Here is a 25,156-nt window from a genome sequence, read left to right on the forward strand (position 1 = left end):
GCCAAAGATTTGTGGCTGGAGGCCAGATGTCACTGATACAAATGTTCCCCTGTTTGTTGCTCAGAGGGGATTCTTTCCACCTGTTCCTGCCTCTCCCTCACTGGATGTCTGTGTGGGCCCTGGACCTGCTAAGTGGATACAGGTGTTTGGAGATAGGACAGACTAACTTTCGGGGAAAGAGAAGTCAAAGCCAGAAGTCTTTGGTTCAATACCCAGCTCTGCCACTTGCTAGCTGTGGGTAGGATGCGGAGTTGGGCGAGGGTCTCTCCCTAAACCGCAGGTTCCTCATCTATAGAACACACATGTAATACCTTCCTCACAGGGTCCTCTTGAAGAAAAGATGAGCTAGTAAACATGCTATCAATGTTTAAATGAACACATCTCACAAAGGTACACTTATCACCAATTTGGGCAGTTAAGAGAGTAGAACCCCTGGCTCTGTTCTTGGGGGGATGTGAAATGGTCAGCTAAGAGCAGTGCAGTGATAGGCGCAGTTAGATCTGGAGGAGAGAGGTGGGTGGCTCACAGGTTTGGGTTCAATTCCTTCTACTTTGTAGCTGGGGAGCTGGGGCAGATTATTTAGCATCCCTGAACCTGTTTCCCGGTTCAAGGTTCACATTTATGAAATAAGGATAAAGAGTCCTGATTCTTCCCGGATCGTGGGGAGAAATAAATCCATTCATTCAACAAACAGGAAGGGGAGTAGAAGTGGGACCTGAGCTGAAACCAGGTGGCTACAGGAACAGAATGTTAACTTGACCTAAAATATATATGACAAGCACTTTACAAACTAAATTAGTATAGTGCTCTGTATAAATATTATATAAAGTACTTTATTTAGACAGGAAGCCTAAGAAACCCCAGGTGTTGGGCCTAATTTTATATTTTTGAGTCCCTTGACATTTAATATTTATAGGAGAGGGACTGCAGGGGGATTAAAATGGGGGACAGCATGAAGAATGTGTCCCTTTTCCTCCCAGCCTGGAGACACAGGAAACAATAGAAGGAACCATGGAGGAGAAGCCCCTCTATACAGTATTGGTGAGATCAGCACTAACTTCAAAAACCGAATAGAATTTCTGTGAGTCTGATACTTCTTAAAAACTATTGTATTTTTTGAAGCCAGGTCAGTCAGCATTATTTGGGTCTGAAGTTAGTAACGTTGAATTTCATCTCTCAATGTTCTTTCTGATATCATTTTCAGGAAAAAAAAATCCTTTTTTCCTTTATTAAAATCTGCAGTGGCTAGTATAGTTAGGGACCACTGTTTTGAAACACCATTCTTCACAAACCCAAAAAAGATGGAGACTTATTTTTTTTAAAAAAAAAAAAGATCATTTGATGTATCTTGGAAAAATAAGTCAATCTCAGAAAAAGAAAACAGGTATTTAGCCAGAAATCTAAGGTTTTCTGAATCTCTACTAGAAGCGATGCTACTTGCGAGAAAACAGAAGCTGTCTGTCTAGAGGGATCCTTTTCTCCTGTTTTATTTCCCCTCTGAAATCATGAGCCGATGTTTGTGACATCACTGGGTTGCTGTGGAAATGTTTATTTCACAGAGGATTTCGACCTCAAGTGGGGAATTTACAAGAGGAAGTGTGAACTCTTGGAAAAACACAATTGGTTTGAATAAAAAGGAACAGCATTTGGAAAAAGGATACAGAAAGAAAACAATATAAATTGCCTATAACAGGTTGTTTCAAGGTTTTGTGTGTTTTTTTGCGAGTATTTAAATACTTGTAAGAGCATCTTATACAGACATGCCAGTTTTTCTTTGAATTTTGCTAACTATAAATATCCGTATAAAGAGTTGGGGGGAGCAGTTAAGGGATGGGTTTTTGCAGAAAAACAAACTTTCAGCTACTCATTTATTAAGACTGAGAGGTTTGGTCCTAAAATACCATCGTGTGTGTGTGTGTGTGTGTGTGTAATTATATCTGTTTACATTGTATAACATACAATAGACTTAATAGAATAGCTTCACTTAAAGAATTGTGACTCAAGGGCCTGAGTTTTAGTACAGAAACTACAAAATCCGTTTGCATTTGTAACTGTTAAATCAACAGAATGCCAAACTAGAGCCTTTCTTCCTGCTGGGGCAGTATTGTCCCCTAAATCCACTTTCCAGTTCGCTCAGCCTAGCCTAGTTTGATGTAGCATTGACTTAGCTTAACTACAGCAACTGGCAAAAGGAAGTGGGTTTGGATTTGGGATGGGAGGCGGCGGCCACGGGTGTGATGTGCCTGCGTGGATGCACGCGCGCGCCCGCGCGCGCGGGACCAGGGGCACCGGGAGAAAAAGAAGATCGAAACGTAGCAACTGTGTGAAAATCATCTCCGTGGCTGGAAGCGGGGCCTCTGCTCGGGAAAGCAATTTTAGGAATTAGGAAAAAAAATCTTCAAAGAGGGTGGAAGGAAGGCTTGTCAGGAGGGTGCGTGGCGTAACGCAGGACCTGTGCGTCTCCGCGGGCATCTTTTCCCCTGCAGGGGCTTAGGGCGACCCCCTCCCCACCTGCCCACCTGCCCACTGCCGCACCCACGCCCCCTGCAGTCCTGAGCGCGCAAAGCCTGGCGGGGAGGGCGGCCTGCAGCCAAGGGGGCTGCGAAGGTCTGGCGGTGCGGGCTGATTTAGTGGCCGGGGCTGTAGTACAGGCTGTCCCCGGCAGCCGGCGGAGTCAGCGCGCCCACGTGACGGCCCTGGCTCTCCGGTGAGCTCCCCAAACAGACGCACACCCAGCCACACGCGCGCACACACACACACACATACACATACACACGCACACGCACGCACCCCCGCGCGCACACGCCCGTCCGCTCTGCCTCTGCGCCCTCCATCCCGGTTTGCTCATTCTCTCGCCCTCTCGCTTCCCCTGCGGTCTCTCGCTCTGCGCGCACACACCACACACACGCACACGCACACACACACGCGCGCGCACACACACGCAGCCGGCACAGGCGGCGGCGGCGGCGGCGGCTGCCCAAGTCAGGACGAACCTCTCTAGGTACCGTCTTGAGAAGGCGGCAGCGGCAGCGGCGGCAGCCCGAGCATCCTTTCTCAGCCGGAGAGGGAGCATCACCGAGAGTTTCCGTTCCCTTCCCCCTCCTTTTCTTTATTTTCAAGAGAATTTCTTTTTCGCTTATTGGTTTAATTTGATTTTGAAAAATTTTGGTTGCTTTTTTGTGTGTGCCTTTTTCCCCCCTTTCCTCATTTTATTTGCATCCAGAGCATGGCGGGCTGCGGGCTGTCGGAAGATACCTTCTTCTCTTCCTTCTTTTACAACTACGGCTCCTCCTGGGAAACCCCTTCCAACCAGGTAAGGGGTGGCTCGGTGCCGGGCGGCGTCGCGCCCCGTGCCCCCCGCCGCGCGCTCACTTGGCACTCGGCGGGGAGGCAAAGGTTCGGGAGGGGGTGGGGAGGCTGGGGGGCCAAGTGGGTCGCACTGTCTGGGTCAGTGCCAACCGGCGAGAGGAGGTGCCCCCTTCCCCCAGCACTAGCTCTCCAGTCTCCAGGGTCTGTCGCGTCCCTCCCGTGCCCAATCTGCCATCCACACCTCCCCCACCACACACCTCCCAGCCCAGCGGGAACCCGGAAAGAGGCTGGAGCCCGCACGTTACCCCGAACAACTCCCGGCAAAACCTGGGAACTCGAGCGCAACCTTCTCCAAGTCGCCGCGGGCGCCGCGCCCCTGTGCGCCCGGCGCCTGCCGGCCCTCCAGTTGCGCGGAGAGGCTGCGGAGCTGCGAGTCCCCCGCGACGTGCTCTTCCTCCTCCACTCCCCCTGGGGCCCCGAGCCACCTCTTTCCCTAAAATGGCTGCAATCTTAAGTGGAGGCGTCCCCTGACCCCGTGGAGGGGGGAGGGCAGAGTGGATGCTCCGGTGCCCATGACCCCACGCCTCCCCCAGCGCGCACAAGCACCCCACAAACACACTTAACTTTGATGACTGTGCAATGCAGTCTGGCTGCATCGTGCCCTCGACGCTCCTCACCGCCGGCCTCTAGGTGTGCTTCTTGGTGTGAGGGAGGGGGAGCAGGGGGTAGACGCCGGAGGGGGGGGGCGTGGAAGCAGATGGGTGTTAGCGGGCCACTGACAACCTGGCGAGGCAGGCGTGTGCTCAGGGTCTAGGGGTGCAAAAGCTATTCTGGGAGCCAGAGCGAGAGAGGAAAATGCCTTTTAATTAAATAACTGTTGTAGTCTGCTGCCCCCACCGCTTGGTTGGTGAAAGTCTACAGGCATCTATCATCCCCAAACTACACGGCGAAGTGGAGCTGGAGTCGAGGGAGGAGGTGTGTGTGTGTGTGTGTGTGTGTGTCCAGACTGGGGAAAGTTGGGGCTAGAGGCGAGGTGCAGAAGCAATGGTGAAAGGCACAGCAACTCAGTGGGCTGTCCGGGGCACCGGGGATTCCCAGGCCCACGACGCACGCCGGGTGTGTGTGGGGGGGGGGACGGTGCGGGCCGGCGGCGGGGGACTAGGAAAAGAGCTCCATTTGGCCCGGCTCGCCCTGCTGCCACAGTGTCTCTTCTCCCTGGCCCTCCTGCCAGCCTCGCCGCTTGCGGGGCTGCCCGCCACACTCGCCAGCTCTGGCGCGCTCCCTCCCGGGCCCGGGGCGCAACGCGCTCCTGTGAGCTCCCGGCAAAAAAACCAACCTCCAGAGCGAAACAACCGAAAAATGTGCTCCGCTGTCGCCGCATCACCCCCAGTTTCCAAAAAAACGGAAATCGCCAAACTAGTAGTTGCCGGGCGAAGATCTGGCATCTCTGGCGTGAGCTCTCCATAAAGCGCTGTGGCCCTCCCAGTGAATAATACATAAGAGAGCCTTGGAGAGGCTTCTGTCGCCGTGGCTGGAGCAGCGGGAGACGGCGGCGAGCTCCGGCCAGACCGCCGGGCCGCCGCCACGGGTGGGGGCGTCTGGGCTGCTCCGGGAAAACGTGCCGGCGACTCTAGGGGTGCAGAACTCCGGGTGGGGTTGGGAGGGCGGCCCAGGCACGTGAAATGGGGGTTCCAGGAGAGACAGCCAGGAAAGGGGAGGCCCGGCTGTTAGTAGAAACTTGCAGGAACTGCCGCGGTGGTCGTGCTGCCGCTGGAGTTGGGGGGCTCAGGGGATGGTCCGGCTGCCCGTGGCCGGTACTGGGAGCTTCCTCCAGGCCACCTTGCCTTGTCTGGCGGGGCCCGGGTGCTCTCCACGCCTCCGCGCGCTGGCTCAGGATTGCCGAGAGCCAATGACCCCTCCGGTTCAGCAAACTCCAGCTCTCCAGGAGCGTCCGCACACCTGTGTGTGTGTGTGTGTGTGTGTGTGTGTGTTGTGTGCTCGTCCGCGCACGTGTGTGTGTGTGTGTGTGTGTGTGTGTGTGTGTGTGTATGTGATTGTCGATGAGTCAGACACCGACTCCAGCTTGCCTTTAAAGACCGAGACCCGCAGAAAAGGCTTGATTGACCCCACGCACCCGGCACAAAGCCCAGCCGGGATTCAGGATTCCTCGGCAGCCCCGAGCCCCCCAGTCCTGGAGTCAGATGCGTTAGGATAAGTTTCCCAGGGCGTACCTTCGACCTGCACCTCGGGGCCGTGCAACTCGGGCACTTTGTTTTCCTCGGAGGGAAGACAGAAAGGAGACTCGGGTGTGAGGGAGCGCGCAGTGATACAGCTTTCCAGCGATGGGAGGGTTGGCAACATCTTTGATGAGATAGGAAACAAGTCATTTAGAGCATTTAAAAGCGAAGGGCTGCGGCCGGATTTTGCAAGACTGGCAATCACGTGCAAACTCCTTGGAAACCAAAGGAGGTGGGCGAGAAGGAGGGGTGTGGGGCTAGGTTGGAGTAAAGGAAGGAGAAAACCAGAGGAGGGGGTGGAGGCGGCGGTTTAGAAAGAAAACTATCGGTTCCTTCGGGTAAAGTTAGTTAAACTTGGTTTGGAAAAGCATTTTCCCAAAAGGCAAGATCTTGCTTCTAGAAAGGGAGACTCATGTTGCTAAGAAAATCGGAAAGAATTTTTGATAAAGCAGCTGGCGCTGCTCTGTGGAGGACGATTAGCTTTCGGGCTGGTATTGGGTGGCGTGCTACACTTAGTGCAGTGGAATTATGTGGGGGGGGGGGAAGGGAGATCATTTGAAATATTGATTTCTTCTTCCAGTGGTGCGGTATGAACTTTAAGATAAAGTACAGAAACAAATGAGCGATGTACGTCGTTAGAGGAAGGTGCCTTCAAGCCCTACTGAAGCTTTAATGTCTGGGGGTAAATGCGGCCGGGCTGTGCGTTTCTCCAGGATTTGCGGTTTACTACGCAGCCACATCACCATTTTCAGGGATGAAGAATGTATGTGCATAAGGACCTAGGTTCTTACTCATCCCCAGTTTGCATTTTCAGCGTTTGAGCTGAAATGGCTGAGGAACGTACTCCTAACTGTTTCTACGGAGAGGAAAAAAATAAAAATAAAACAAAGACAACACTTTAACTCTCATCTTGGACTCTGGGCAGGGCTGTTAGAGCGAGGTCTGCGCCAAATTTGAAAGAGTGAGACTTATTCATGATTTTTCCTTGAATTGCTGCCAAAAAGCTTACAAATCCTGTGTTCCCTAAAAATAGCAATGCTCTTCAAATATCATTTGTTTACTCTACCTCAATTAAAAATAAAACCCTCTTCCTAGTGTATAAAGTGCTTATGAAGGTAAGGATTGCCCGGACTAAAAAAAAAAAAAAAAAATCAAGCTTTTTATTTCTAGATCAATATGATGTGCTCTCAACATCTAATACCATGTAAAAGGAGCCTTTTTACAACATCAATAGCAGGCAGGCATGTCTCCCTAAGAAGCTCTTTTCCTGGAATCACAAGGCATTTTTGATTACTTTCATTTTCACAAGAAACCTGATCATGACACCTCTGGTTATAAACAAGCAAGTGAAAAAAATAATGAAGGTAGGGGTTCTTTATAGAGAGACCAGGACATTTGGGAACTGGGCATTTATTTATTCATTACTAACACAAAACAAAAACAAAACCAAAAGCCCAATCATGAATCATTGTTGACTGGAAGATTTTTAGTTCTTCTGTGACGTTTTGTTATTAAAGCTGGTGGTGGAGGGGGGTTGGGGTGATTTTTTGGGAGAGAGCCCAATGTGTATTAGAGCTGAAACTACATCTGTTACCATTTAAAAGCTGGGAAATTCCATCTTATATCTGAGTAGACCATGTTGCAGATATTTTGCACCCACTTGCCAATGTGCAAAACATACCATAGTGAGAGTTGGGGGGGAAGCATCTGCTTAGGTGGAATTTATTTCTTCAATTAGAATGAAAACCCCAATTAAAGTGTGTATGTGAAATGTCTCTGATTTGGCTCAGTGCAGCAGACAACAGACCATTCTTTAATTTACAGTTTCACGCCTAGGGATGGCAGTAGTGCAAGCTTCCAAACCCCAGCTTTATCTTTCTATGCTGTGCTTTTCAACCCACCAGTCCCTCCGGTAGTTGTTTAAGCTTTCTGTCTTCATCGTGAAACTGACCGCAGAGGGGTCATTATTGCTTGCAATTTGGGCCTAGGTCACCTTATTACTTGTCACTATGTAAGCCCAAATCGAAGCAGGCCAGGTCTGTATGATATTGAATCAATCAATTGAAAGTGAAAAATGGAGCCAATTAGCTGACTGCTTGGGTGTCCGTGAGGCCAGACATCTGACTATTCACCCGATTGACCAGTTCTTTGGTTATTGGGTAGCTGAACCTGAGTTTGTGAAGAGGTTACCAACAGACTCAACTATGCTTTTTCACTTTTCTTTCTCCCCCCAAACCCCTGCCACGCCATCAAAATTTCCAGACAACAACTATAAAATGGCATCCTTGTAAGGAGATACACTATCTTCTTAGAGTAAGCAGTGTCTATTTTGAATTCAACCCTGGACTTTTGTTAGCTGGTACCTGTTCTTTGTACTCACTCTATCTTTTCAAGCAGGATAGAAGTTTCAGTGCAGAATCATTAATGGATGTGGGTAAGTTGTTGAAAGCTTCTGCTGACTGCTGTTTTTTTTTTGTTTTGTTTTTTTGTTTTTGTGTCTCGGTACTACTTATATGAATATAGATAGCCAAAGCAGAAAGCAACCCACTGAGGAACACACTTCTTCCCTCCAGTCTAAGAACTATAAGGAATTTAATATTTTTTCCTCTTTTCTGGGTATTTTCATAATTCTTAAAGTGGTAACAATGTTTGGATCCATGGAGATGAGCCAAGACTTGGGAATGTCCTCCATTTCATTTACAAAGTTGTTAGAAAGCTAATATCTCAAAAAATATAAACTGGGCTTCTATACATTGTAAACATTTTTATTTTCCTGAAAATGTATTATGAACTGCAAAATAGGTTTTAGATGTATTTCTATATATTTGCCTTAAAATAAATTTTACAAATCCACCTATACGGAGGGTGCCAAAAAATGTATACACATTTTAAGAAAGGAAAAAAACTGTATTAAAATTGTAAAACTCAATATATACCAATAACAAAAGATGAATACAAGTCACATTTGACTTCTGCAATTACAAGAGGTGCTCAAAGTGGTTACCATCAGTGTAATTTTAATACAGATTTTTCCTTTCTTAAAATGTGTATACATTTTTAGGCACCCTCTGCACCCTATGTATCAAGCTCACCTAACCCCAGTTTCCCCAACGTTGGATTACTCCTAGGTAGAGAGAAAAATACAAGAGACTTGTAATAACTTGGATTTGTTGGAGGTCTCCCAGTAAGGCTAGCTTCCTTAAAGCACTGGTTTAAAAATACTGTTTGCTTTTCTTTATAAAATTCTGTGAACCTAACGCTTGGGAACCAAAGAGCAATGACAGCAGCTACCATTTATTAATGCTGTTTGAAACACTTTACATATCTTTGACTCATTTAATCTCCATGACAACATATGAGGTAGGTACTTTTATTATTATTCCCATTTCATAGATGAGGAAAATAAGGCACCGTTAAGGACCTCTCCTAAGATCTCAGCACTAGTCAGAGGCAGGACTGGCATATCCTCCAGGCAGTCTAGTTACAGAGCCCAGAATGCCGGCTTACTCTTACTGTCTACACTCTACTTTCCAGTACAACATAAAGACATCATGTGGCTACACGTACGTTTCTAGCAAGTTTATGTTGGTGTCATTCATTTGCCAGCTTCATGAAATAGAGAAGACCTCCTTTGCCCAAGTATGTCCATTTTTTTTCCTGGTTGTTTATGTAACCAGATACAGTTCTCTTTGGTGAATGAGGTGAAGTCTGCTGTTTTGGTGAAATCAATTATAACTACCTAATGCTTGATTTTTGCCCTTGCTGATGGACTAAATGTTGTAATTTACCATTTTTTGTTTGTTTGTTTAAATGGTTGATGCAGTTTGAAAGATAAGCAGGGTCTTCAGATTACCCGCTCCCAATATCAAATAATTGTGATTTAGTGGAGGGCTCATTGCAAATGTACGTATCAGTAAAATAACATTCTACAGAAGAAACACAAACTTAAGATACATGAATAGAATAATGTTATAAATAGTCATTCAGATGCATCAAAACTATATATGTGTATGTATTCATATATATATGTGTGTATATATATATATAAATATATATATATAAATATATATATAAATATAAATATATATATATATATATATATATATATATATATATAAACTCACTTTCATTTTATAAGCAAACCCATATTATTTTGGGCTTGCACTGTATACATTTATGTTTGCAATTTAGTCCAACATTTACCTTTTTCATCATGGCCATGTCGTAGCAGGTGTCTTCTGTACCGAATCATGCACCTAACATTTATGTCCATCATGATCTAATATCTTTTAGTAGTTCATCCCTCATATTGTGATCTTCCAAAATGCAGTTGGTGAGAAGGGGAGGGAAAACATTAAATGTCAGTAGTTACAGCAAGACAGTCTCTAAGAGGAGGGCAAAGACTTTCTCGCTGGTTTCACATTCCTGTGGCCCTAGCGGAAAGGTAACAGTGCAGGCTTTGCATTGGAATGAGAATGGGGTCACCTACCCTTTGTAGTCATCATCAAGGAAGCAGAACTACCTTCCAGAGAGACCATAGGAAATCAATGATCACACTTTGCCAGTGAAGAGGCAAACGTGGACAGCAGACGGCATTAAATAAAAGGGCAGCAGAAAAGTGATTTACTCCAGAAGGCAGTGTGACTTTTTGGTCCCTTCAAAGAATTCGCACTTTTGATGTAACAATTATATTTAAATATTTCTTTCTTTTGGATTACATGTTCAAAAAAAAAAATGGAGAAGAAAAGGAGAAAATGTGATGTTATAGTTATTTAAGGAAAGCACACTGTGTGGAATATGGTACTAGATCCCACCTTCCCACATTTTTTTTTTTTTTTTTTTTTTTGCTAATAAGAAGTGACCTGATTTATTCAAGTTAGTAGATTTCTGTTTGTTTGTTTACTACATGTATTCCCTAACACGGAAGGGAAGCTAGCCATGGGGAAAGGCTCACCTTGACAAGAAAGTGCAGCAGAGGAGAGGCTCCGGTGGGAGAGTGGGGGAAGGGTGATCGCTGATGTGAAGGGAAATGTAGGTGTGCAGCCTTAATGAAATGTGGAAGAGCAGGTGTGCCGTTCTAATATGCTCCCCCTCTTTAGCGGGGCCTCCCAATTGCTTTGTGAGCACATCTTCCTGTAGATTTGAAATACAAAAACTGCAGATCATAGCTGAGGGGCAAAGTGAATGTCTGGTTTATATCTGGGAGAAGACAGAACATTCTTGTAATCTCTTGCCTGAAAGAGGACTCGAAAGTGTGTTAGTTGTGTAACAACAAAACAAAACAAGCAAAAAAAGACGCAAAAGAAAAACTCGAAACCAAAAAGCCCTGCCACATTTTGCTCCAATTTTATTATTTCCAGTAGCAGTTTAGTCCCTAATGTTAACAATGAATGATTATGATTCTGTAGTTTCGTTTACAGCATAAATTAGCATTTTGTTTTCTGTTACAGCTTTTGAATGAGGAATTATAATGTATAATTTGCTGAAAATAGATGTTATCATCTCTTAGAATGAGAACAACCACATAAACTTGAACAAATGATAAAAATGGAATCAATTACATTTCAAATGGAAGTAGTTTACAAACCTCCAAATATAAAGTGGCAGTAGTAGCTGGTTATTGTAACAAATAATTAGTTTTTTTAAACAACATTTATTGAATTCCATTGACGATTTGGTAATTGTTCACAGTCGACTGTAGCCCTTTCCTCTTCCAGAACGAAATGTGGCATGGAATGACTGCATTTTATAAACTGCTGTTTGCTTCATTATTTAGCGTTGCAACCAGAATGTATATTTATTTGCGTATGGAACTATTCCTGAGTAATAGGAAAACACTGAATTGAATAAAATAATGTCACCAAGACTAGTTGGTGGCTTAAGATAAACACCCAAGGCTGATGACTGAGAGTGTTTTTAGGTTCCAAAGAAGGAAAAGAAGCAAATAGTCACAATGGGTGTGAAGAGATGTTGAAGGGGGAAACATTTTAAATGATTTTTCAAATAGACAAGTCAGATTTTTACTTCAGCAAGAATTAATTTCTCTTTGCCACTGCCATCAGTCTCCTCCCTATAAACCCTTTCTATCTGGTGGTGTCATTTCTGTGTGACGCTCACCTCCAGCAGTCTTCGCAAGCTCCTTGCAGGAAGGAACCATGCCTTCCAAGGTTCTGGACCCACTCAATGTCTCGCCTGTAGGAGACAGACAAACAGATATGTGGGATAAATGGCTGAAATTCAGAACACAACATTCATAACACTGTATGTCTTACTTGTATTGTTCTTTGTTCCATCTCTTAGGCTGATGAGGACAATTCTGCAATGTCATTTTTGAAAACGGGCATTTGACTTGGAGAATAAATGAATCCGGCCTTCATTTAAGCATCCCCAGGGAAGAACATTGGTTTACCATAGGCTCACTAGACATTTTAATTTTTTAAATGAAAAATTATGAAGTATATACTTAAATTAATAAATACAGAAAAGATAAAGGAGGAAAAAATGGGAATCTGAGGTTTTTAAATTTTTACTTTTTTTTTTTTGGTAACTTACATGCTGAGTGGGTTATTCATTTTTGATTATTTCTAAGAGATTAATCTTTTTCTTTAAAGTTAATATGCAAAGAAATATGTTCAACATCACTTTATTTTTAGATTCCACGATTTAGTCTGAAACAAATCAGTGGTGCATTATAAACACACAAGAATGTATCTAATGACAGGAGTCAGGCTGAACAGATGCTAAAAAAGATGCTTCGTGTGAAGTTGAGGGAAGTGCAGGCGGGAACGGAAAAAAATCTCTAGAAGTTGGAGGGCTTGTGAGGTGAACACTACAGAGACTCTCACCCATCAAATGTGTGTGTGTGTGTGTGTGTGTGTGTGCGCGTGCGTGTGCACAGTTCAGAGCAGAAGGGACTCCATGCGCTCTTGCATAAAAGTAGGAATGATGGAAGGTTGTAAGGATTAAATGAGACCTTGGACCTGGGAAGACCATGTTATTGATTAATAAATGGCCAAGTCAATGCTAGTGCTTATTAGTCTGTCCTCAAGTGTGTATAGAGTACCTACTGATATGGCAGCGTAGCAGAGCGCCTGGCACGTAGTAGAGTCTCAATAAATTATATTGAGTCAATAACAGAATCCATGTATTGAACAGTTACTGTAACATTCTAGAAAACTTTTAAAGTGCTTTACATGGATTAATTCATTTATTTATCAAATTATCCCTATTATGAGTATCACATATTACCTATGACTCATGGGGAAGCTGAGGTATAAGGAAGTGAAGGGACTTAACCAAGATCACACAACCAGGAAGTGGTACAGCCAGGATTTGTACCCGTCATGTCTGGTGTCTAAGCTCGTGTTTTAAACACCATGCTAGTCTGCCTTCAGGTGGATGAGTTGATGGGATGACAGAGGAGAATCAAAGAAGAATAAAATATGCTGCCTTTAACATGGGTGTGAGTTTCAAGCAGAGCCTCACCTCTGTGTGGAGAAGGTTAGAGAATGGTTAGAGCTTCAAGAAAGGAGCGGATAACACTGCTGTGGTTATTTGGATGAAGGGGAGTTTCCTTCTGGCTGGAAGAATGACAGGGTTTTACGAAGGTAGTGGCGTTTGATTTGGACTTTGAAAATGGGGGAGGATTTGGGTAGGTGAGAATGAGGGTGGCAGTGGGGCAGAGGGGGCATTCAGGTGGGAGAAAAGCATAGGAATTTGTTAAGGACTAATCGTCAAGTGTCCTTTTTTGTTGTTGATGTTTTTCATTTAACAAGATTTATTGAGCACCTACAATGTGCTTGTTCCTGCGCTCAAGGAGCTTTAATTTAGTAGGAGAGACATAAATCACATGATAAATACACACACACACACACACACACACACACACACACACACAACCATGCACATGATGTATAGAGTAGCCCCCCACCCCTTATCTGCTGGGGATCCATTTCAAGACCCTGAGTGGATGCCTGAAACCATGGATAGTACCAAATCCTCTATGTATTATGTGTTTTTCTATATGTACAAACCTATGATAAAGTTTAATTTATAAATTAGGCAAGTGAGAGATTAACAACAATGAAGTAGAACAATTATAACAGCATAGTGTAGCAAAAGTTATGTGAGTGTGATCTTTCTCACGGTATCTAATAACTGATTGATAACCAAGATGGCTACTGAGTGACTAACAGGGTGGCATGTACAGCGTGGACATGCTGGACCAGGGGTGATGCATGTCCCCACTCAGTGGCGTAAGATTTTACCACGCTACTCAGAACAACACACAATTTAAAACTTATAATGAATTGTTAAATTCATTGACAAATGAATTGTTAAGTACATTGTTAAATAAATTGTTAAAGCTTAAAGGATTGTTTATTTCTAGAATTTTCTATTTAATACTTTCAGACCATGGTTGATTGCAGGTAACTGAAACCACGGAAAGAGAAACCACAGATAAAGGGGGACTACTGTATATGAATCCTTGTGTGTGTGTGTGTATGTGTGTGTGTATTTATATATAACTATATATATGTATATCAACCTATTTATCATCTATCTATCTATCTATCTATCTATCTATCTATCTATCTATCTATCTATCATCTATCTATCTATTTAATCATCTATCTCCTTTAAACTGTATGAAGTGCTAAGAAAGAGAAATAAAGAATGCATATATAGAGTAGAACAGGTGAGGGGGCAGTGTCTGCCCTACTCATTGTTTCAACTTGGGAAATTTACAAGTGGGGACTTCGAAGGCTGAATCTACCATTGTCTCTTGGTGTTATTGATTTTCCCACCAGCAGTCCCCTCCCTTTCTCTTACGTAGCCAAGGGAAGGAGCTAGCAGAGTTAGGGTAATGTGAGTTAGTGATTTTGATAGATTTGCTTTCCACTGTGCTGTTTGTCTGTTACAAACAAGCAAATCTTTCAAACTTAGTTGAAAGTTAAGAACCTTGCATCATTTAAAATCTCTGTTGACAATGTCAAGAGAACAGTGTAATTAGTAAATCAAAGTTTTATTTTGGATTTTATTACACTTCAATAGATTACTAAACTTTTTCTGGATTAAAATTAGTCACCCAAACTAGAGAGTGAAATAGCATCAGAAGTTGAGGACACACTCTGAGGCCCACGCAGCAGTGCTAATGAAATCCTTTACTTTTTTCTTTGTGTGATGTCCCAGTAAAAGGGTTACACTGCTTTGTGAAAAAAGCCCCCAAAATTGTAAAAGGGAATTTAATCATCTTTACAGTGTTAATCAAAGGCTTGTTATGTTAGGAAGTAGGACTCCATTGCTAGTTGATTTTTTGACTCTGCTAGTAACAGTTGTATTAGAAATAACTTAAAAATGATTTCCTCCAGTTAAACTGGTCTTAAAGGACAACTTACGAAAAAAAAAGAAACCATGGGTTGATTCTTTCTTTACACATATTAAATACTGGTTCATTTCCCCCAAATTTTGGCCATATTCATTCTTTCTTTTCCTGTACTAGTATAATCAAGTATGATGATGTTTTGGAGAGTGTTTATAAACTGTAAAGTGCTCGCTTAGTCGTCATCATTGTGGTGGAGGGAGAGTTTGCCTTCTGAAAAGAGAAACCATTTTTTGTATTATAGTAGCATTGAATACAGACCCAGAAATAAGTCAATGTTAAATACATATACATTATACTCACTTAAGCGGTTATTTTTAAAATGCTTGCATACAGTGATATTAAACACTTGCATTACGGGGCCTCACTCCAGGAACAATGACTAAATCTATATTAAATCTGTTTGCCTGCTCTATAACCGATTCTATCCAGTGACTTCTCAATGCATGCAGAACAAGCATTGACTGAGGTCATCTCAGGCTAATGAGTCTGCCCCCAAGTATTACTTAGGTGTTTAAATAAAGTAATTAGAGAATGCTCTGTAATATGAGGGCCTTGGAAAATACTTGAATATCCCTCTTTTCTGGAGCATTTTGGGAAAATGCCTCATCTTTTCTTTTCTTTGGCATGTATGGTATTTAAGAAGTCTTCATAGATAGTAAGCACTGCTTGAATGCTAGTAGTTGGTATTCTTTTATGCCTATATTGTATTCAGAGTAAATACCTACAGTTGTTTTTCTTAGTTGGTTTATAAACGTCTGTTTTTTTAAGCATCATTTGCACCACTCGCGACATTAAATACAGTGCAGGGCGTGAAATAGGTGCTAACTCAAATCTTGATTGATCATTTAAATGAAGAAGTAACCTTTGATTCATTCTTGGGATGTAAAGATGTTGGCCATTAATTCAAAAGGGGTTAGAACACAGGAGAGTCCTCTAAGCATCAGCCCAAAAGGCCCTGGGCTAAAAAGGGAGTTTTCCCCTCGAAATATGGATGAAGAACTCTTCTGCATTTTCAGTATAGGAAATTCTTTATAGTTTACTACTTAATTAAAAAATATATTTAAACTTGATTTTCTAGGGTACTGTTTTTGAATATCATATATCAGGAAACTGATAAAAGCATATTATTAATTTTTCTTATTACAGATTTGTGATGCATTTTTGTTTTGGAAGTGTTTCTTAGAAAAGTTCAGAAAAACGGAAAATCAAAACCATATTCATAATGCAAACACCTACAGATAATCACAGATAATATTTTAATGCATATCCTTCCAGGCTTTGTTCTAGGCCTATGTATTTCATTTATAAATTGGTATCACATCTATTTTCATAATATAAATTTTAGCCCAATAAATCATAACCAACTTGCCACACAATATTTCATATTTCGTTTAGTGGCTCTGTAGCATTCTATTGTATGATTAAAGGACCATTTATTTAACCATCCTCCTAATCATTGGGTATTTAAGTTGTTGCCAATTATGACTAAACCTGGTGCATATCGATGACGGTTTCTTTAGGATAGCAGAATAGTAGAACTGCTGCGTTAAAGGGCACAAACATTTTTAAGACTTTTGTGCTAAATGTCTCCCAGAAAAGATGCACTAACTTACACTATATGTCAGGGTACCAAATGGGGGGCTATTATAAAATCAATCCTTGTATTACAGTGTTTTCTTTGTCCACTTGAAAACTTTAAAAATAAACCTTTTTAATGACCATATCAGTCAAGAGGCCATACTTATTACAATGATGACCTTCTTTCCTGTTTGTTTTTTGCAAATTCATTGGTCTGCTGGAACAAAACCTGAGTCAGGTGACCCAAGCCAATAGTTTATATGAAGAGTTTAACTCTGGTTATCAGATAAGCATTTTTCCTCTCTTTCCAGGGCATAATATCTCTGCACATCCCCACCGGCTTATGTTCTGTTGAGATCTGCAGAGAGAATAATCTTGTTCCTCTCACAGAACTACTTAAACTTCAAAACAAGGAGTGCATCTGGACCGTAAGCAGTATCTCTTGTCATTCCTGAGATAACTCCCAGGGAAGAGGAATGTGAACTATATACTGATGCATCATTGTTGTCGGTCCGGTCTGGACCCAGACATGACAAATCTTAGAGATGTTTGTGAAAATAAAAACTCTTACACAAAAGTAATAATGATTAAGTTCCCAATGAAAGCCATTCTCATTTCTCTTCGGCTGGCCCCACTTTCTTTCTCAGTTCACCTCCTCACAGCTTTCTCAGTAGTGCTTTTGGACTCTCGGTCCATTAACAATAAACTCCCTTTCTCCAAATCTTGCCTTTACTGCAGTTTGGTACATTTGGTGTGTGTGTGGGCGGGGCAGTGGCTGTTTATTTGTCCACACTCCTTAGACCCCGAAGGCCTGTGGTCTTTGTTGCTTCCAGAACATGACTTTCCACTATCACACAACACTGTATGGTCCCTGTAGCCCCAGGGCAATTCCTGTTGACTGCATCCTGCCCTTCTTCCTGGTTGTCTTATCACCGGCCTGTCACTTCTCCTTGTCCCTGAAGGCTCAGACATCTGGCTCACATCCTTCTCTTTACCCCAACTGCCACCACCAGGGTGATCTTTAGCATTCCTGCAGAGGGGACATACCCAGTGGCTTTAGCTTTAGAGTTGTAACACTTCACCCTCACTATGTTTTTCGGTAGCCCAATCACATTGTCCACGCCCTGGCCTCATACTTTGGAATGTTCTGGACCCTTAATCTCCAGTGTAACCATACATGATTGTAGCCTCATAGCCTTTTTGCTCCCTCACCCATTTATTTCCAAAATCTCTGGCCCCTGTAATACTTTCCCTTTTTCCTAGTTCATCAACTGTACCCTTCCCCTCACTCTTTTTTTAGCCCGCCCAGAGCTAGTGATTTATCATGTTAACTACTCCCTTGCCCAAACCTCAAAGCCCTTAATCTCTTGCCCTTCTATATCTGTCCACAAAATTCCAGTCTTGGGTTAGTCCAACCAACTGCCTTATTTGCTTGTGCATGCAAACTGTTGCCTGCTGTTGGAAAAAGCCAGTCACGCCAAGGAATGCTACCCTAAGTTTATTGTCCCCAAGCTCAGTGCCATTCAATAAGTCTTGTGTGGGTCATCAGCCTCACTCACTGTCTTTATCTGTAATTGCAGACAGTGCCCACTGTCCCCAATTCCCTTGCCTACCACTGGCCTCCTTCCCAGGTGAGTAATCATGGTTCACCACTTGGCTGAAGTTCTTCTCGCGACGACCTCGTCATTCCTAGATGCGGGTGGGGGGGCCTCGCATTAGACCCGTTTTTTAAAAAGAAATTTCTGTCAGGAAATTTCCTTGACTTTTCTGGTAACACCCACCTGTCTTTCATCATGTTTCCTCCTCTCCCTCACTAGCTCTCTTGCTTTGCCTGACCTTAAATGGGAACTGTTTCCTCGGGTTCTATCCTAGCTCTCCCCTTCTTTCACACTGTTCTTGCTCTCTGTGGCAATCTACCCATGCATAGAAATCAGTTACATGACTGTCTTTCAGATTTGTATTTCCAGGCAAGGTCTCTCTCCTGAACTCCAGAGCTACTGAGCCAACTGGCTACGTGACAGTCTCATTGTTATTTCAAGCACATGATGTCAAAGATAGAATTCCTCATCCAGATTGCTTCGTTCTTGAATTTGCTATCTGGGCAAAAAGTGACAATACTCACCCTACCTGTCAGTTAACTTTTGCAGTATACCAAACCACCCCAAAACTTTGTGGCTTAAAACAACCACCATTTGTAAGTACACAATTATATGGGTCGGGAATGGGGGCTGAGATAAGCCAGGCGGTTCTTCTGCTGGATTCAGTGGGGTTCACTTATGTCTGCAGTCAGCTGGCAGGTGACTGGCTGGGGCTATGGGACTGACCGAGCCATGTATCCCTGTATCCATCATCCAGCCGACTAGCTCAGGCTCATTCACGTTGTAGTGATTACAGAATTCCCAAGAAAAGCAGGAGAGAGGAAGATGCAAGTTCTCTTGAGGCCTAGGCTTAGAACTCCTAAAGCATCACGTTTGTCTCATTCTGTTGATCCGGACAAATCACAAGGCCGGGCCAGATTCTGGAAGTGGAGAAATAGATCTTACCTCTTGAGGGGAGGGGTTGCAAGGCCACATCACAAGGACATGCAGGTGAGGGTTGGGTGAGTAGGAGGGAATTAGTGGGCCACTTTTATAGTTTGCCACACCCATAACTCAAGTCAACCTGTGTCTCTTTCTTCTTCCTTTCACTTCTGTCACTCATCAAGTCAGCTTAATTATGCCTTTATAACGCTTACTTGTTTCTATCGTCAACCATTGGTCTACATAGTTCTTGAGCTTAACCTCTATATTAGATTGTTAGGGCTTCTGTAATGAAGTACTGTGGGCTGGTTGGCTTAAACAACAGAAATTCCTTTTCTCAAGCTGTCAGCAGGGTTGGTTCCTTCTGAGGGCCACGCAGGAAGGGTCAGTTCCGGGCCGTGCTCCTTGGCTTGCAATGGTGATCTTCTCTGTGTCTCGTCACATCTGTGTCCGTCCACGTCCAGACATCCTCTTCTTATAACGACACTGGTCATATTGCGTTAGGGCCTACCCGAATGACCTCATTTTCATTTCATCACCTCAGCAAAGACCTGATTTCCAAATATGGTCATATTCCAAGGTACTGGTGGCTGAGACTTCCAACATGAGTTTTTTTGAGGGGCCACAATTCAACCCATAACAACATCCCCCCACCATCCTTGACTCATTCTTAAACAGCATTATTATAGGAGTAGGGTAGAAATCTCAGGCCATTTGTTAGGGTTGTTGAGGCCAAGCGATATTATATTTTTTGCTGTTATTTTGTATGTCTTCCTATTAGACTGTAAGCTCCATGAGGGCAGCACACTTTGCGTCTCTAGCACACGGAACCGTAGGCCCCCAATACACAGTGGTTAATTTGAGTGAATGACTGCCTGCTTGTGAAAAAGTAAGTAAAATTAACAACCCTGGGAGATGTCTTCCTGAAACACAGCCATCTCAAGTTTTGTAATTGAGAGAAGAATGGTGAATGCTGTGGCCTGTGTCTTTTGACTGATTGTCAACAAGGAAGTGAGATGATTCTAGCCTTCACCCATTCAAAGTCACGTTCGTGCAGAATGACTGAAGAGATGTGTCGGAGAGAATAGAACTTCTTAGACCCATCTATGCAATTAGAACACGTTTTGTTAACTAAAGAAAGAAGCCGTCATTGTAAATGACGGCAATGTTAGACTTTTCTGAAACAGTCTGTATCAGGGTTTTCCAGAGAAATAAGTGTGTGTGTGTGCATAGCGGGGGAGAGAGAGAGAGAGAGCTGTTTGAAGTAGCTGGTTCATGCAATTGCAGAGACTTGACAGATCCAAAATCTGCAGAGCAGGTCCGCAGGCTGGAGGCCCAAGGAAGAGTTGCCCTTCGAGTCCAAAGGCCATGTGCTGGCAGACTTCTTGCTCAGGGGAAGCCAGTCTTTTGTTCTATTCAGGCCTTCAACTGATTGGATGAGGCCCACCCACCTTGTGGAAGACATTCTGCTTTACTGAAAGCCCACTAATTTCAACATTAATCTCATTCAAAAAAACACCTTCACAGAAACATCCAGAATAGTGTTGGACCAAATGTCTGGGTATCGTGCCCAGCCAAGTTGACACATAAAGTTAATGATCACATAGCCCAATCCTTCTGTCCTCATGATGTACTTTATGGTATAGAATGTAATGTCTGGGGTAGAAGGATTGGACAAAAACAAACAACCCCCTGACCTTTGTACATATATAGAAGAGACTCTTGTTGAAAATGCCATTAGGCATTAGAAATGTTAGCCAGCATTTCAAAAAGCTATTTAGTAGTCTAAAAAGGGATAGTCATATGATTTGCTACAGCTAGAGTAGAAAGTAAGATGAGCCCTGAGTGTTTAAGAAAATTAAAAAATCCTTATTTGGTGGTGAGTTTAATTCCAATTGATAAGACACACACAAATATAGATACAATATTCATTTTTATGCGAACATGAAATCAAAGTTCCTGGCATGTGCTGGGAAAGTGTATTATAGACTAAAAATAATGAAAATCAAAGAATTATTTGATTAGGAACCCAAGCTGAAGCACCAATTATCACAGCTTAGTTATTTTCCTTTACTAGTACTCTTAGATCTACTTGTGATTCTAATCAAATTCCCTTGTAGTTTCTTGTCTTGGAGCACACTCGGAAGAGTTATGAAAAGAAATAATTGTGTTCTTAGACAGTTTTTGAATTCTGAGGAAGTCTTTTGTGATGGAAGAGGGCTTTGTGGGTGATCATTTGAGGGGCACCAACTGGCATGGAGCTACATTTCCATTAAACCTTAAAAAACATTTATAAGGGTGAGAAATTTGGAGCAAGCTTTTTGTTTTTCTTCAAATGGCCAGATATTCAGTTGATGAAATACTGTCTTCAAAGACGTCTGTAGGCATCTGGCCCAGACTTAATATGCAGTGTTTATGAAATCAAACGAAGAGAGGAACGTTACTTAAAATTATGAGTTCATCACAATAATCAATACTGTCATCGTGTTTACTAGTGAGTATAATCCAGGCTTCAGATTCTTCCATTTTCACTTGGAAGAAAAGAATCTCTGAAACATGTGTGTCTCTCCAGGCCGGTTTGTGTAAGAATTCTGCATTGCGTTCAAGTTGTGACCTCTCCCAATTGCAATCTATCCACATAGAAATTCTAGAAGGAAATCTAAATACAGTGTAACGGTGAAGGTCTGGCATTTTACAGTCAGTTCTGCAAGTTGCTAACATTCAGTTTTATGATCTGTGCAATGGGCACTGTAACATCTGCCTTCTGAGGCAATTCTAAGAGTTACATGAGATAATACACGTGAAAAGCGTAGGACAGTACGTGGCATTTGGGAAGTGACAGAAGCTACAATAATGATGTCAGTCTAAAAGGATAAAGGGAGACAGACCCACTGGCACATGTGAACAGGTGCTAACCAGTTTAACAAGAGACAATTTTGGGGACACTATAATACCCATTTGACCCCATTTTTTCCAGTCTTCTGCATTTGTACCCACAGACCACATTGATGAGGAGGTAAGTTTCAATAACATGTTTTCTAGGAACAAACACATTCATTCCTTTGTTGCGAAGACTTATGCTGTAATTCACACCAATCAGATTATTTCTAGAATGTCTATTGTCTGCTTCAGATTTTAATATTTTTTTTCCTGATTTGCAAACAAAATGGAAAAAAAATTGCCCATTTATTTGCAGGTAATAAACATATGTAATACCAAAGAAAATTAGAAGGTAAAACTCCAGAATAAGATGATTCTTCAGAAAATACAATCCAATTATAGGAGACAGGTAATATCCAGTTCTTTTTTGGGTGACCTATAATAAATGCAGATTGCTTAGGTATTTAACAGAGAGTGGCATTTCAAAACCAAGTGGTGTCTATTATTTCTATTATCAATGGAAAAAGTAATGTGAAAGTAGAAATTAGTACGTTGGGTTTATAAATGGGAAGAAAACATCTACCTGAAAAATTGTAAATCTTTGCACCTCAATCGTTCTTTCAACAAATAGTTATGTTCCAGGCACTGTTTTAGAACATGGATAGACAGCAGTGAGCAAGAAGAAAGACCCTGGCTTTGGTGGAATTTAGAATCTGGCAGGTGGAGACAGAATAAAAACGATAAAATCCAATGCAGGCACAAGTTAATTCCTGAACGTGATAAGTGCTGTGAAGATTATTGAAAAAAAAAAAAAGGATATGAGGGGATCCACAGTGACGTGGATGAGGTAGGTGTGAGGTGGAGGGTGTGTTCAGACTGGGGGGGCTTGAAGAAAGTCCCCCTGTGGAGGTTGTTGGAGCTTATGCAGGGCTGTGCCCTGGCTGGCAGGAAGGGCTGCAGCTGGGTGAGTGAAGGGATGTGGCTGAACTCAAGGATCCAGGTTGTGGAGTCCAGATCCCAAGAGACTGCAGGTGTCATGCGAGGAGTTTCCAATTCAATCTCCTCGAATATGGGAATCCATTGGAGATTTTCAAGCAGGGGAGGGACGTGCCTGACTTATGTTTTCAGAAGATCACTTTGGCTGCTTTGAGGAGGATGGGTTATAGCAGAGGCAAAAATGAATCAGGGGAAGGAAGAACAGTCGGGGAGCTCTTGTGTAAAATAGGAGAGAGATGGTGGAGATAGGACTAAAGATGGGGAGTCATTAACCTAAATAAAAAGAGTTTGGCAGTTGCCTCTGTTTACCAGCATCATAAGGACATCTGAGTGTTTGGTAAGAAATGCAAACGACAAACTTGAAGTGGGCTCCTCAAACATGAACCTGTGGACAAACCTGTCTGGGCCCAGGCACAGCCAGCTACTTCATGCACTGAGATTGTTGTGAAGTGTGGAGCAATCATATATCCAGTTATATAGGAAAACAATGTTTATTGGGGGGAAAGGAGAGATTTGAGAAAATCTAGGGTGGCAAAAATTAAGTGGTGCATTCAGGGCGGGTGCCCATGGTTCTTGGCAAAGGGTGGGTGACCATGGTGTAACTGCAGTGGATACACTGAGTATTCTCATGAACCCTCTGGTGTTCTCAGAAATAAGTGTTTTAAACGATTAAATGGACAGGCCTCTGTTTGGTTGGTTACTGTAAAGAACGATCACCCAGTTTGAAGGGATTGGTGCTGAAGTCTTTAGAAGCCGCTGGTCATTGCCTCAGTTGTTCTGTGGGAAAGGATATCTTCTGGGTCTGTTTCAAGCCAGTGTTTCCTCCTTTTGTCACACACACACACACACACACACACACACTCTCACACATACCACAGAGCTTTGGTGGATAGCAGACGTATAGTAGGGGTTCAGACACGTCATGGGATTCACAGTTGGAAAGGAAGTTAAGCCCACGTCATGGGAAGCAGCAGGTGACATAATGGCTACCTGTCTTCACATCTTACTCCCCTGACTCGTGCTGCCTGAGATTTAGCTCCGATGGCTGCCTGTCCTGATTCTGTATCATTACCTCCAATGCCCTGTCCCAACTGACGTTCCTTCTCTGTCTTACTCCATTTGGTTTCCCAGAGAGCAGTTCTGTTTGGCTCAGTCCCTGGAGTCACCTGCTTGGTCCTGGTTCGTGGTGGTGGTGGCCCGGGGCTGGCCCCTGTCTGTCATTCAGCGGTGCTGGGCAGATCAATCAGATCAGTGATGGATGGGTCCAGGGTAGCTGTTTTGTGAAGAAGAGCTGTCTTTGGTTTCTCCACAGCCCTGGGGCCACATGGCGGTGGAGGGACGAGAAGGTTTCTGGTTATATCATGGAGAAGGGGAGAAAGTGCTGTTGGTACTGGGCTGGGTGGCCTGCCTGCTGAGAATTTGGGATTGTCTCTGAGGGAGGAGTGGAGGCAGGTTGTGGCGGAGTAGCAGCAGTCAGATGAGAGATGCTGATGGTGGCTGGAGGGGCCCGCTCTAGACGGAGGAGTTCTAGATGCAGTCGTCAGATTTTTCACTTGTAAAATAAGGCAAGGAGGTGAGGCAGTTCTCTAGTAAATGCAACAGTTACCATCTGCCTTAGTCAGTTTGGGCTGCCGTAACAAAGTACCATACACTGGGTGGCTTATAAACAACAGGAATTTATTTCTCACAGTTCTGGAAATCTGAGGTCAGGATGCCCGTGGGGCTGGGTTCTGGTGAGAACCCCCCTCTGGGTTGCAGAGGGCCAAGTTCTCGTATGTATCCTCACATGCCCATAAGAAAGACGCCTGGTCTCTTCCTCTAGTAGCAAGGGCACTAATCCCATCATGGCAGCTGTGTCCTAATCGCCTCTCAGAGGCCCCACCTCCGGATACCATCACATTGGGGGGCAAGATCTCAACATATAAATATGGGGGTGGGGGGGTGGGGTGGGGACACAAACATTCAGACCATGACAAAATGGAGTGAATCATTTTAATGTTATTGAATGGTTATCGTTTAACCACAAATGTTCTCCAGACTATAAGAATATTATTTGGCAAACATGGGCATATTCCTTCCTGCCCAATAAATTCAGAAATGCATAATGGTGGGGTTTTCTGATAGGTTTCATACCCCAGCCCCAGATTTGAGGACTTGAAAACAGCTCCAGGCGTGCTCTAAACCTCTGAAATGCTTTAATTTCAAAGCTTAGCAAATACCAACACGTTTTTTAAGGGGTTTGGAAGGGTTGA

At 43.3% G+C, this 25,156-nt stretch overlaps 1 protein-coding gene across 3 annotated transcripts in view; it reads left to right on the top strand.

The window, feature by feature from the left end:
* The first annotated feature begins 2,937 nt into the window (after positions 1 to 2,937).
* The window catches only part of PPARGC1A (PPARG coactivator 1 alpha), a 624,837-nt gene continuing 602,618 nt past the window's right edge, over positions 2,938 to 25,156 (top strand). The window contains exon 1 of one of the 3 annotated variants that reach the window (XM_019743879.3): positions 2,938 to 3,313. Coding sequence is in view for 1 of the 3 variants with exons in the window: in XM_074321847.2 (XP_074177948.2) it covers positions 3,227 to 3,313 (87 nt within the window). In the remaining 2 variants the exon portion in view is untranslated. The remainder of the gene's footprint in view (positions 3,314 to 25,156) is intronic. The other 2 variants (XM_074321853.2, XM_074321847.2) reach the window with 2 other exon arrangements.

The sequence above is a fragment of the Rhinolophus sinicus genome, chromosome 1 (assembly GCF_057876585.1).
Source record: "Rhinolophus sinicus isolate RSI-liver-muscle chromosome 1, RSI-T2T, whole genome shotgun sequence".
NCBI classification, from domain to species: domain Eukaryota; kingdom Metazoa; phylum Chordata; class Mammalia; order Chiroptera; family Rhinolophidae; genus Rhinolophus; species Rhinolophus sinicus.